Here is a 14365-nt window from a genome sequence, read left to right as displayed (position 1 = left end):
TTTTCAACTGAGGCAGAGTCTCTTCCTGAATCCAGAGCTTTCCAGTCCAGCTAGTGCAACAAGCCAGTCTGTTCTGAGGATTCCCTATCTCTGCTAAGACTTGTGGGTTCTGGCTATCAGTGAGGAATACTTTTTTGTTTGTTTGTTTGTTTTCTTCTTCAATTGTTACTTGGCAGAGGAATTTTAAAGGATGTATTTCATTGCTGACAAAAGGGATTTTGAGCACAAATTGTTAGCTTTTCATGTATATTATATTTAATTTTTATAAGTTTATTTATTTATTTTCCTGCCAGCTGACTAAAGTCACATTGAAGGAAGTGAAAATTGGACCTGTGTCCAGTGTCAATGTTGACAGCTTTGGACTGATGTTACTCAAGTCTGTGTAAGCAGCCTGGATGATAGATGTTAAAAGAGATAGGACAAAGTAACTGTCAGTGACTGCTTTGAACAGGATTTGAGAGGTTAATAAGAGGCAGAATGAAGTCTGAGTTTGCTCAGTTTACGGTGGAGAGACAAGCAGCTATGAGATTTGTGCGTATGTGTGGGTCTTTCTAGTCAGGTGGAGGTTGTGAGCTTCATCTTCCACAGTGGCCCTTTCATAAGAAACAGTCAACAAGTGTTTCTACTTTGGAATGCTGAGTATGAGTTTCAAGACAGAATGATGCTCATGGAAGAGAATGAAAACATCTAAGTCACTTAGGTTTTTACATAGCTGTAGTAACTTTCTTCATTAGGTCCAATAAGTCAGCTGATTTTTCCTCATATTCTTCCTTTGAGCCCTGGCTTGCTTTTCAGCTTTTTTCTCTTTGCTGCATGGGTAAAATTATCTCTCTCTCCCCCCCCCCCCCCCCCACTATGTCTCTCTTCATTTGATCTTTTCTATCTGGATCTTTTAGAAGTACATCCATTTCCTAACCTCCATATGTTCTGAGGCCTGTGATTAAGTAAAAACATGGTTTATTATTTACCCTCAAACCTCTGGTCTTATTACTTAATTCTTCTCTTGCTCTTCATTTTAGTTGAACAGGGGAAGCAAAATACAAATTTTGAAAATCATTAGTGAGTTGTCACCTGAGAGCTTTATGTCTTAAGTTGTCTGTCTTAAATTGTAAGTCTCTAGAGTTGAGGCTGTACTTAGTTTGACTAGGGATGTGTCAAGGATGCTGTCTGCTTCTGGATCAGTGCCCATGTATGAGCATATGCTGCTCTGCAGAGATTCAAGTGCTAATGCAGCCAACTTGTAAGTGAGGAAAGAAGAGTGAAATCATTAAATTCTAATGTTTCTTACCATTTTGAAATTGTTCCTCTTTTAAAGATCAGTCTTGTTAAATTTACAAAAATAACACCCACGGAGATAATGCTTTTAAGTTACAGCAGGTAATATTACTGCCTTAATATATTTGTACAGTGTAGCAGAGAAGGTTATCTCAGTATTGTTCTGGTTTTGTTTTTTAAAATTCTTTTCTCTTTTTAACATGTTTATTTTATATATACATGTATGTACATTTGTGTGCTATGACATTGGAAATTAGAGAAAATCAGTTTTCTCACCTTACTTGGTTGGGCCTGGGAGAGAACCCAGATTATCCAGCTTGATGGTAAGTACCACTGTTACCTGCTGAGCGAGCTTGTTGGCCCCTTTTAAAATTTTGAGATGGAGTTTCCTGCCACCAACTGACTGTTCAGCAGAGGATGACCTCAGATTCTTGAACCTCCTACCTCTGTCTCCCTAATGTTAAGAGTATAGGAATGCACCTCTCCACTGACTTGGACAAGATCCCAGGAGATCTCTGGCACATGCTTTTACAGTTAGCCCAATCACATCACGTTAATATCTAATTTTTAAAATCTGAACTCGCAGAGCCTAGAAAACCTCTCAATTTACCCTCCTTCCTACCCCCTGATGGCACAGAAAGAAGCTTTGCATTTTCCACTTTTATAGTTGACAGAATATTTCTTTAAATTAAAATAGAGTACCACACATATTCATGTTCTCATTTTCCTTTCTAATTCAAGTGTGCCCTGCTGCTATTCAGAAACACTCCAAAGAGAGACACTTGCTTCCTGATTACACATTCAAATAAATGCATAACATGCATTTCAACCTGGAATCACTTTCTTTAAGAAATTAACTAGCAGTAGCCAAGTTACTGCAACATCATGCATGAAGTCAGCACCTAAATTAAGCTGGGTATAGTGGTGCACACCTGTAATGCCAGCACTTAGGGTGCTTAGGTAGGAGGATTGATGCAAGACTGAGGCTAGCCTGGGCTACAGAATGAGATTCAGTCTCCAAAAAAATTGATCCTGAAAAAAATAATTCATACATGTTGAAAGGTGGTTAATAGCACTCAGTTGTTTACTTAGAAGCTTCTGTCATTTTAACACAGGTCCCTTTTTTTTTCTGGTTTGCAGAAAGCATTTCCAGGTGCATGTCTCAAAGGGTCTTTCTCTTGGATTTGGCAATTATTAAGAAACAATATGCTCTCATAAAATGTTTCAGAAATGCCTACCTAAGGTCCATCTAATAATTGCAATTTTTTCTTTGCATCAGTTGTAAACAGAAAATAAAAATGGATTTGGGCTTTGTAGATAACTGCTTTATATGGTTAACTCATATTTTAAACACCTGATTTTATAAAGCTTTTAAAAAGGATTTTAGAAGCCAGGACCAGTGGTACACCCTTGCAACCTCAATATTTAGGAGGCTCAGGCAGGAGGAACATAAGTTTGAGGCTTGCCTTAGGTGTATAATGAAACCTTGTCTGAAAGAAGAAAAGACTTAGCAATGTATTAATTTTGCCTTTTTAGTTTTATAATGAACTAGCAGACATAAGATTTTTATGCTTTAAAAAGCAAAAATCTGAAATATGAATACATATATATGTACACACACACACACACACACACACGAATTTTGAGACAGATTTCTCTGTGTATTCCTGGTTATCCTAGAATTTGTTCTGTAGACCAGGCTGGCCTTCCTCTGCCTCCTTGCCTCCTAAGTGCTGGGATTAAAGGCGCTTGCCACCACTGCCCATTGAATTTATATACCTTTTCTTTAAAAAAAATTATTCATGAGGCTCAAGTGATAGCCCAGTGTTATGATCACTGACTGTTCTTCTAGGGGTTGATTTATAGTACCCACATTGTTTCTCACAACCATCTGTAACTCTAGTTCTATGGGATCTGATGCCTTTTGCTCAGAGCAAACATTTGGTGCACAGACATAAACACACACAAAACACCAATACACATATAATAACAACAACAACAATAATAATTTGCTTATAAAATTGTAGAGAACTATCAGGAAAATAGATAACTCATAGCATCTTTGGTATACTGTAGTCTATTACACTCCTCGATGCAGTGCACACACAATGGGACCCCGTTCACTGTGCAGCACTGATTATTATATACCTTTATTTAAAGTAGGAAGGAGTCATTAATAAAGACAGGCGGGAGAACTGTAATTTGCAGTGGTGTTCCTCTACAAAATGAATATATATTTTTCCCCCCTCTCACCTTGCTCCTGCCTTTTTGTGTGCCCCCCCTCCCTTCTTTCTTGGACATAGAATATAGAAAAGTTCTGATCACGAAGCAAGCTACAAGTATCTTTAAGGGGCTATTCAAGAGTGTTTCTTGCTTTGTGACCTGAGTTTGGATCCTAAGGAGGCACCTGTGTTCAGTGGCTTATTACTCTCTGTATCTCCAGGGCGTCAGACTCTTCTTCTTGCTTCCTTGTGCACACACACACACAAATACACATAAATTAAAATATCATTAGCATTGTTGTAGACAAAAACATATACTGTTTTATTTATTGGTGTTTCTTTGAAGTGGTTAATGGGATAATTGAGGGACATGAGAACTCCCTTGAGAACTAGAAAGGGTCTCAGCTTGGGAAGCTGAATGAGGGACAGTTGGGACTGTTGAGATGGCTCAGTAGATAGAGTTTAGTTCTAGAGACCGCAGGTAGAAGGGGAGAACTGACTTTGGCAGTTTGTTTTTTGACCTCATGTGCACTGTGGCATCTACATTCTCCAAATAATATGTAAATGTGTGAGTAAATAAATGTATGTAAGAAGAATAAAAATGTGGAAAAACCAAGGGTCAGTCAGTGCTGGTTCACAGAAGAGCCAGCTTCTTTTCTAAAAATGACTTTCTGTGATGTATAAATTGAGTGAAGGAGGTGACTGGTGCAGCATTTCCTGCTAGATAGGAGTCAGCATCTACTTTATCCTTAAGAAACTTGCTAGCATAACTATTATGTTTCTCTTTTTGTTTGCCATTTAAAACAGGACCTCATGTATCCTGGGGTGGCCTGGCACTTGCTGTCTATTCTAGAATGGAATGATTCTCTTGTCTTGGTCCTGCCTTGGGATTATAGACATGTTGGGGAACAAGTAGCTCTGTGTCATAAATTCAAAATCATCATCTACTATATAGCCAGCCTGAGCTACAGAACATTTTGTCTCAAAACAAAGAAACCAACTCCTCTGGAAACTAAGCAAGCAAACAAAAATTAATAGAATAATAGAATCTTTGAGCAACGTGATAGCTCATGCCCGTAATCCTAGTACTGTGGAGATGGGAGAGACAGGGGATTGGAGGTCAGGACCATTGTCAAGTATATAAGAGTTTGAGCCATTCTGCACATATGATGCTTTCTTTTAGTTTTTGAAATTTTACATGTGTAAATGTTTTTATGTGCATGTATATCTGTGTGCCACTTGATGCACAAAGAGAAAAGAAAAACCTACTCTCTTTTATAATCATCACACCCCAATTTTTTTGCCCACATTTCTTTTCCTATAACTTTATAAAGTTTGATTGCTTTGAGGGGACATAGTTAAAGTAAATGATTCTTAAGAAAGGTCTTGATCTTAATCTTGTTCTAATGAAGAACTAGGGGCTTATTTCTCCCCCCTTTTGTCTTTGTTTTGAATAATAGAAGTGCCTAACTGTTATAGTCTCTGAACCAGAAGAAAATATCAGGATTGACAGATCTGGATTCATGGCAGATGGTGTAATAGTAGAAGATTCTCTTTTTTCTTTTCTTTTTTTTTTTCCTTCCGAGACAGGGTTTCTCTGTGTAGCCCTGGCTGTCCTGGAACTCACTCTGTAGACCAGGCTGGCCTCGAACTCAGAAATCCGCCCGCTTCTGCCTTCCAAGTGCTGGGATTAAAGGCGTGCACCACCACTCCTGACAAACACCCTGCCCCTTTACTTTTATGTGTTTGGGTGTTTTGCTTGCATGTGTATCTGTGTGCCGCATGTGTGCCTGGTGCCCTCAGGGTCAGAAGAGGGTGTCAGATCACCTGGAACTAGAGTTACAGAGGGTTATAAGCTGAGCCCAACTCTCCAGTTCTTAGGATTCTGATGCTGGAAGTAAGTAGTCCTTATCTTAGAAGCACTTTTACTCCCTGAGCTATGTCCCTGGGGTACAAGGTTCTCTTGAGTTTAATTTCCTTTGTGTCTTAGTATTACATGTGGTAGAATTGTCTAGGAGCTACTGGGAAACAGAGTTAGATCCTCAGTTTCAGTGGTGACCATGTGATCTGGGGTGCGATTTTTGTTTGCTTCAGTTCCCTTGTTCCTCTTTATATAGGAAGAATGCTTTGATCTCTAGAAATGTACTATAAAGACTTACTGACAATTACTGTTTTTATTTATTTATTTTGAGACAGGGTCTCGCTGTATACCCCTTGATACCTTGAAACTCACTGTGTAGATCAGTCTGGCCTTGAATTTACAGAAATCTGCTTGTCTGTTTTTCTAGTGCTGAGAATAAAGATGTACACCATCGTTTAATTGGCTTGCTTATTTTCTTTTTAGACACAGGTCTCATGTAGCCAGTCTGGGTTGGAACTTTTTTTATGTATTCAAATATGACTTTGTAATTCTGTTGCCTTTTCAAATAGTGGGACGATAGGCAGGAGCCATTTTTGTCTTACTTAATAATCAGTTGATCAGTCAATCAGTCAGTCAATCAATCAGTCAATCCCTTTCTCTCTCCCTTCATTCCTTTGACAGGGTCTCACGGGATAGCCTGGAACTTGGTTTCTTTTTTTTAATAAGTAAAAAAATTACTTGTATTTATTTTATATGTTGTAGGGGGAGGTCTGTATAAAGAGATATACATACATGTGGAAGTCATAATTCAACTTGTGACAGTTGATTCTCTCCTTCTGTTATGTGGCAGTCAGGAATCAAAGTCAGGTGGCCAGGCATGGTGACAAGTACTTTTATCTGCTGAGTCATCTTGCTGATCTAGTTTAAGTTTTGCTGATTGCTGCTGCTATCTACTGCAGCTGATGATGATGATGATTTTTCTTTTAATCTTGTAGACAGAAAGCTTATTAAAATTTTACTGGACTTGGGAGAAGGGTTAGTGGTTAAAGTGCTCGTATTGTAAGTGTGGGGATTGGAAATTGTGTCTTCAGAACCCGCATAAATTTTGGATGTGTGTAGCATACCCATGTAATTCCAGCACTGGGAAGGCAAGGATAGAAGAAAGATTTCCAGAGTAAGCTAGCTAGCCAGACCAGAGCTCTGGATTCAGTGGAGAGACCTTGCCTCAATGAATAAGGCTGAAGGTGGTTGAAGAAGACTGTAGTGTCAATCTTAGGCAACCGGGTTATCTCACTGTCACAGGGATAGTCTTTAAACAAGCATTTGAGCTTAGTTCTTCTAAGGCCTATCTGTGTATCTTTTCTTTTTTGTGTGTGAATTCAGAAATTGTTTTAATTGTTCATTTTGTTTATTGGGTTTTTGTAGATGAGTGATGGGAAACTAGATCTGACTTTGTAGTCTGTCAGCCTTGAACCAGAAAGTCTTCTGGAATGCTGGGATTATAGCTACAGGCCTCTACACTTATAAGTTCATTGCGATTTGCTCTCTCTCTCCCTCCGCCCCCCCATATATATATTTTATAATTACTAATAAGTGCCTGTTAGGAGATTAAGAGTTTGATATGGCTGAAAGACTACATTACAGTTGGTGTAAATGTTTATCTGACTTCTTTTAGTCATTGAGTTAAGGGAAGAGGTATTTTAAGCCCTTTGTTATATAGTGCCTAGTTACTTTCTGTGTTTGTTCTCTGTTATGTGATAGTGCAAACCAAAGGGAGAAACACAGAAACAAGACTCTTAAAATACATGTATATATGAAATAGTGGAGTATGGGCTGGCTATCTTAACCCTTAAATAAAATGTTAGTTTTTAATGTATAAATTATTTGGGTTAATTTTTGCTGGTTTTGTATTTTCATTCTGTAAAATAGGAGATTTGATGAAGACCGCTGCTGGGGAATTTGCAGATGACCCATGCTCTTCTGTGAAGCGAGGCAACATGGTTCGGGCAGCTCGGGCTTTGCTCTCTGCTGTCACCCGGCTGCTGATTCTCGCTGACATGGCAGATGTCTACAAATTACTTGTTCAGCTGAAAGTTGTAAGTTTGATTCTATATCTATAATTTGTTGTGTCTTAGAGAAGCTACTATTGGACGTACTTCATTTAGTATTTAGAATTATTTTGGTTTTGAATCAGTGATTGCTTTGTTCAGTTTCTTCTCTGTTTCAGGTATTTATGATATAGGCTCTTCTATAGGTCACTGTTGTCTCAGTTTTGCTGAAAAAATTGTAACAAAGGTAATTTTGACTGCCTTTTTTTTTATAGTATTCATTATATGTTTCTTTGTACTAATAGTGTTCCAGAATTAGAACACCAAAATATAAACTAATTAGGTGCTCCCCAACTCCTCCAAATCACTCAAATATAATGCCAGGGCCATATCAGCTACACATACTTGTTTGGATTGCTTTCCGAATAGCTGTTAAAGAATGTGGCATCTTAGAATTTATTATTTTTACCTATAGATTTGTCTGTTTTAGAGTTTTTGCTTTTGTGGTTTGTTTTTTTAGGTGGAGGATGGCATATTGAAACTGAGGAATGCTGGCAATGAACAAGACTTAGGGATACAGTACAAAGCTCTGAAACCAGAAGTAGATAAGCTGAACATCATGGCAGCAAAAAGACAACAGGTACAACATGACTTGCAGACATTTTATGTTATTTACTACTTATTTCTTTGTTGAGACATGATCTTACTGTGAAGCCCTAGCTGATCTGGAGCTTACTATGTGGATCAGGTTGGAGGGTATTTTAATATCCAATAGGGATAACCTGACTTGCCTAAGTTTTATAATGGTATCACTACTTTCCCCCCTGTTTATGTAGTTCTAATAAGTGCTTAAGTTAAGAGATAACCTTTCAGCCTGCCAGTGGTGGCACACACCTTTAATTCCAGCATTTAGCAGGCAGAGGTAGGTCGATCTCTTGAGTTTGAGGCTAACCTGGTTGATAGAGTGAGTTCCAGGACAGACAGGGCTACACAGAGAAACTCTGTCTTGACCACTACTCCCTCCACCTCACTCTCCCCCCCAACCCCCCACCAGGAGGGGTGAGGAGAGGGATGGAGATGGGGGGGGTGTAGTTCAAGGCTGGCCTTAAACTTGTGGCCGACCTTCCTTCCTTCCTTCCTTCCTTCCTTCCTTCCTTCCTTCCTTCCTTCCATTTTCTTCCCAACATCTGAGTGCTGGAGTTAAAGGCATATATCAGGACACATGGCTAGATGGTATTCTTGAGGTAAAACATAGTAGCAGTCCAGAATTTATGTCTAATTAGAGAAATTTACTAGAAAGTAATTCTGTCTGAATTTTAATTCTCTGTGCCCCCGAGTCCATTAGGAATTCCTTACAGGTCAGCAGTTCTCAATCTGTGCATCGCGATCCCTTTGGCAAACCTATCCCCAAAGATATTTATATTATTATTCCTAGTAGCAGCAAAATTACAGTTATGAAGTAGCAACAAAAATAATTTTATGCTTGGGGTCATCACAACATGAGGAGCTATTAAAGGGTCACAGCGTTAGGAAGGTTGTTATACATGATCTTCAGTGCATTAAAGAGAAATACCAGTACATGTTGAGTGTTTTTGAAATAAGGTACCACAAAATCTTGGTCTCTCTGTGCCTGTTTTCTACTCTTGTTTGCCTTGTTCCTGCCTGTGAAAGATAGCCTGTCTGGATTGTATCCATGAGCTCCTTTCCTCAGGTTCCTGTTGAGGTTTGGCCAGTGGAAACATGACCTGAAAATCTGAAGAGAAAAGAGAGTGAAGCTGTGTGCTCTTTATAGGCCCCTTTCCTGCTGTTTGGCTTAAGTGGCTAAAAGGCATCTCTTGCTTCTCTCCTCAGATCAAGTGTTCAGTAGCCTTATGTTTGCCTTCACTTTCCATCTTCCTTTTAACACTCATCCTTTTAATTACTCAGTATATTGCCTCTTTTTTTTTCTGTTGATATGTCAGATTTTGATACATGCTCCCATTTTCTTGGGTTGTCACATGTCACAGGTCATGCTTAATACTCCCATCATCTCCTGTGCTGATATTGAACTTGGGATCTTGGCAGTTGTTCCACACTCAGCTACATCCCTACATGTAGTTTACTCAATTGCTTAATTCTTTTATCTGTAGATTTTTATTTAGCTCACATAGAAAATATTCTGGAGGTTTGGGATGTCCAAGAGCAGTGTGCCATTCATGTAGCATCTGAGAAGGCCCTTCTGACTACATTGTAAACAGGCAGAGGGCATCCTTTGTCAAGACCATCCAGGTCTCTTGCCTTACCAAGCCACTAATGTCATTATGGGGGTTATACTTTTTGTAACATTAAGAAGGAAATGAGAAGAAACTTTCATTTGGATTTCCAGTTTTCTTAGTAGAGGTTAGCTTTTTATTCTTGGTCTCAATGCATGGGATGGATATATCAGATTTATGGAAATTAGTTTTTCCTCTATATAGATGTTTTCTGTTTGTCCTTAGTCAGCTTGAACTGTAATCAGATTGGTAAAGTCAATCTAAAACACAGATTTTTTTTTTTAAGTGATTTGTTATGTTGCTTTATAGCTCACTTTTCACCAAAATTTAGATTATTAATCAGTACTATATAGCTTGAAAGGAATACTTTTTCATTGATTTATTCATATTACAATACCAGTACCCATGGTAGTGTCCACTTGCCTATTTGTGCAACACAAACATGGCTCTAAAGAGGGAAGGCAGAACCTAGGATAATCGAGACTTAGTTGTTATTCTCATCATGGATGCTTAGCAAATGAGAGTTTCAGAAAATGCTCACATAGAAAATATTTTTTCAGTTATTTGAACCTGATGACTAGCCACATTGCCTATTGTACTTGATTCTTGAAATGATCACCAACTGTCTAAAGCCACAGGACAGATAGTTATAAATATTTAGTCTAATGTCTTTAGAAAAGTAGAAGTTTATTGTACTAGACTATAGACTACCCAGTGGCTTGGGAAAATCTGATGTTGGCTACTCATTGGATACCTCTTAACTTCAGGTGATCATAAATATCTGTGACAGCCTTTAATGGAGACTGCTGTTGCATCTTTTAAGTACTTAGCAACACTAAGGCTTATTGTAGAGCATTTTATAAAAGAAAGCATAGTATAAATACTAAAGGCAGATATGAGATATGGCCTTAGGAGGTTTAAGGGGCCTTGACATTGTGGTAAGGGCAAAATAATTAGAAAACGCTCACAGAATATGTGTGCCACATATTTAAGCTTAATGTTAGTCCCAGCCCTTGTAACTTGAGTACTGAAATGGCTCACACTCTAATTCTACAGGATCCTGTTTCTGAATATTTAGCCTAATATAGTATGCTACAAAAATTCAGGTTCTAAATGAGAAAAGAATTCTAGGTAGAAAAGTAGCTGTCACTGTACAAGGTTTGAATAAAGATGTAAACTCCCAAATACTATACTGAGATGAAGTTTCAGAGGAAAGAAATGGGTTGGTGTCTCTAATGTTTTATTAAGAGGCCATCTAGAAGGCTCAAGAGATGGCTCAATGGTTAAGAACACTGGCTGCTCTTCCACATGACCCAGGTTCAGTTCCCAGCATTTAGATAGCAACTGAAAATTGTCTGTAACTCCAGTTCCTGGAGATCTGACACCCTCACACTAATGTACATAAGATAAAAATTAAATTATATATATGTATGTGCATATGTATGTATATATGTGTATATATATGTCATCTATAGAAATGAGCCATTAAATAGCTAACTCAGACTTTTTAAATAATTGACTTTTCTACATTATTTAAATTTTCTTATAGTTTATACATGTAATACTAATCTTAAAAATATTTAAATCTGTATTCTAATATTCAGTTAGTGATACTAATACTGGACTTTTATGTTCACATGCTAAGTGGTGTTGGAGCAGACTTTGAGTTTAGGGTAATTCTTCCTCTCTAGTAATGATCCACATTTATTAAAGACTCCTGTGTCTTTAAATTTCAGTAATGACTAGATGCCAGCAGTATTTCCTTTCTGTCTTCTGTGTACTTAACACTTAACACATCCATCCTTCTCTGTGTTCTAGATGTCACTAGTTAGAATAACGTCAGCAACCTCATATTCTTGTAATTTTGGGGTAGAAGAAATGATAAGGATATTTTCACTTGCAATCATGGAGCACACGTCCCTCCACCTTGTGACCTTTATGGCCAGTAAACTGACTGATCTTACTTTGTGAGAAGTGCATAGTTTTGTAATCTAGCATGGTCTTTGGGGTATGAAAATGAGGAGGAAGTGTTGTATACCTATGAGAATAGCTGATCATATACTTACCTAGTTGGTTTGCAAAGTTCATACACACATGGTATTGTGTTCCCAGTTTCATAAAATTCTTGTAAAACTAAGGTAACTTAAACCCTCATGTTTTTCCATTTAAATATGTCTATATGTACTTTCTATTTGGTTGGAATAGGTACACATACATGTTCTAGTTCTATGGACTTGATGAAGATGTTAAACAGTTTTATATTGTAACATGTATTTTACTCCCTATTTAGTGCTAGGTGCTGTGTATGTGTTATCCCATTTTATTCCTCAAAATGCTAAATGAGCTATAATATTGTATCTGCTTTACAGGAGAAACTAACACAAAATTTACAGTTAGGATACAATAAATGGCCAGGAAAAGGTAGGCTAGGAGATTCAAGTCAAGGCTTGTGACTGCAGACCTCTGTCCTTCCTTACTTAGCTTTGTAACTTCCTTTGTGATCACCTTTCAGGCTACATTAATGCAGATGTGTCTTGATATGAATAGAACCTTTGTAAAGAACCCTTCAATTATTTTATCTTATTTTTTTTTTTTAGGAACTGAAAGATGTGGGCCATCGTGATCAGATGGCTGCAGCTAGAGGAATCCTGCAGAAAAATGTGCCAATCCTCTATACCGCATCCCAGGCGTGCCTACAACACCCTGATGTTGCAGCCTATAAGGCCAACCGGGACTTGATATACAAGCAGCTGCAACAGGCCGTCACAGGAATTTCTAACGCAGCCCAGGCTACTGCATCAGATGACGCCTCCCAGCACCAGGGTGGCGGTGGTGGAGAGCTGGCATATGCTCTCAACAACTTTGATGTAAGTTATATTTGGGAGGAAAGTTTGGGCTCTTCACCAACTGTCAAAAGATAACTGGTTCCTGGGGAAATATGATCAAGACTGGTGATGAAAAGCCCATTTTCCAATTAAATTTGTTATCTAAGTAGAAAGAAATTGTTTTGACTCATAAGTTTACTTTATTGTAACTTGGCTTAAAGCATTTTTTCTCTCTCTCTCCTTGTGTGGTTAAACTTCAGGATTCTTTTATGCAGTTTGTGTTTCCTTGCATGGTTCTTTTTTCCTTTTAATATGGTTCTTACTGAGACTGAGTCTGGCTCATTCCAACTAGGATTTTTACCATCTGGCAAATGGACCTGTGATAGGTACAGAAGCAAAGTGTATGTAGGCTTTGTCTCTGGGGAACTCATGGTCTAGTGAGAGATGGAGATAAATCATACTGCTGTCACCCTAATCTTACCTGACTGCCAAGGTAGATTTCTGGGTTTTTATTTTATTTTTTTAAATTTCCTTTGAGCCATGAACAAAGAAGTTAAACCACATTGAAAAAGATTTAAAATTATTTTTTTTTATCATAATGCTTTTATGTTTGGTGCCTATATCTCTCTCGTGTGTATGATATGTCTCCTTTGTCCCCACATTAATTAATGTGTTGGACTTTGTTTTAAATTTTAACCCTGAGTGAGTTGTGGCCTCCAGTAGATGGCAGCACTTTAAGTTGTTGTTCTTTTTCTTCTTTTTTTGAAACTGGGTCTGGCTATGTAGCCTAGGCTAGCCTTCAACCCATTTATTTTACCTCAGCCTTCCAATGTGTCATCATGACTCTCTTTGAGGGCGTGTGTGTGTGTGTGTGTGTGTGTGTGTGTGTGTGTGTGTGTGTGTATATGTGTGTGTATGTGTGTATAGGGAGGGAGGGATGGACGGACGGACAGAGAAGGGGTTGATTTTCTCTGTGTAGCCTTGGCTGGTCTCGAACTCACACAGATCTGTTGGGATTAAAGGCATGTGCCACCATGTCCTGTAATTCTTTGTTTTAACTGTGTTAGAGAAAAGTTATAGGTAGATATCATCTTTCATAGTTGAAATGTGAAGTATGGCATCAGTGTGATGGCATGTTTTTTGTTTTCTGCAGAGGTTTTTGTTTTCTTTGATGCTTGTATCTTGTGCTTGGGTAGTTAGATCTTGCTGATGTGCACTGATCAGGCCTATTCATAAAGCATAGGAAGAGAAGGTAGTACTTAAAGACCTTGATATTGAAATTAAGTGTTTATCCAGGAGTTTTACTTTTTGTATTGCAGAAAATTAAACTCAAGGAATCATCCATGCTAGGCAAATCACCACAGAATTTGGCCTCTAGTTCTTATCCCATAGAATTAACCATAAAATGACCGTTATGGTTGTCAGGATATGTCTTGTAACATGTTGGTACCATTGTTTTCTTCTGCATCAAATTTGATAATATTAGGTATTTGTTTTTTCAAGGTAGTAAGGAGCGTGTTTGCACTGAATTGAGTGGTAGACTAGGGTCACAGTTTTGTTATTTGTAAGATAAGGGGTCTGCACCAACTGATCTCTAATAGTTCTGGGGTAGTGGTAAAGTCTACTACCATTTGTTTTCATCTATTGTCAAAGAAGATACTGTGTTGTCTCCTCTGGGACTCGGCAGTGTTGGAGATTGAATGCAGGGCCTGCACATGGTTAGGCACATGCTCTACTAATCAGCTACATCTCCAGCCCTGTATTCAACCTTGATCAGAGAAATCCTTTAATGACCAAATCTAGCAAGAAAAATGGTCAGCTAAAATGTAATCTAATAGTTAACTGAAGGTGTTACACGATCACTTTCAAAATTGAAGTTTCT

At 38.2% G+C, this 14365-nt stretch overlaps 1 protein-coding gene across 1 annotated transcript in view; it reads left to right on the top strand.

Moving 5' to 3' along the window:
• The window catches only part of Ctnna1 (catenin alpha 1), a 123042-nt gene that overhangs the window by 36910 nt on the left and 71767 nt on the right, over nt 1-14365 (top strand). The window contains exons 4-6 of the mRNA XM_028762672.1: nt 7288-7454; nt 7927-8046; nt 12256-12525. Coding sequence (XP_028618505.1) covers nt 7288-7454; nt 7927-8046; nt 12256-12525 — 557 coding nt within the window. The remainder of the gene's footprint in view (nt 1-7287; nt 7455-7926; nt 8047-12255; nt 12526-14365) is intronic.

Source organism: Grammomys surdaster, unplaced genomic scaffold (genome assembly GCF_004785775.1).
Source record: "Grammomys surdaster isolate TR1022 unplaced genomic scaffold, NIH_TR_1.0 135, whole genome shotgun sequence".
Classification (NCBI taxonomy): domain Eukaryota; kingdom Metazoa; phylum Chordata; class Mammalia; order Rodentia; family Muridae; genus Grammomys; species Grammomys surdaster.
The sequence above is the reverse complement of the archived record's forward strand: the minus strand, read 5'-3'. Positions and strand labels throughout refer to the sequence as shown.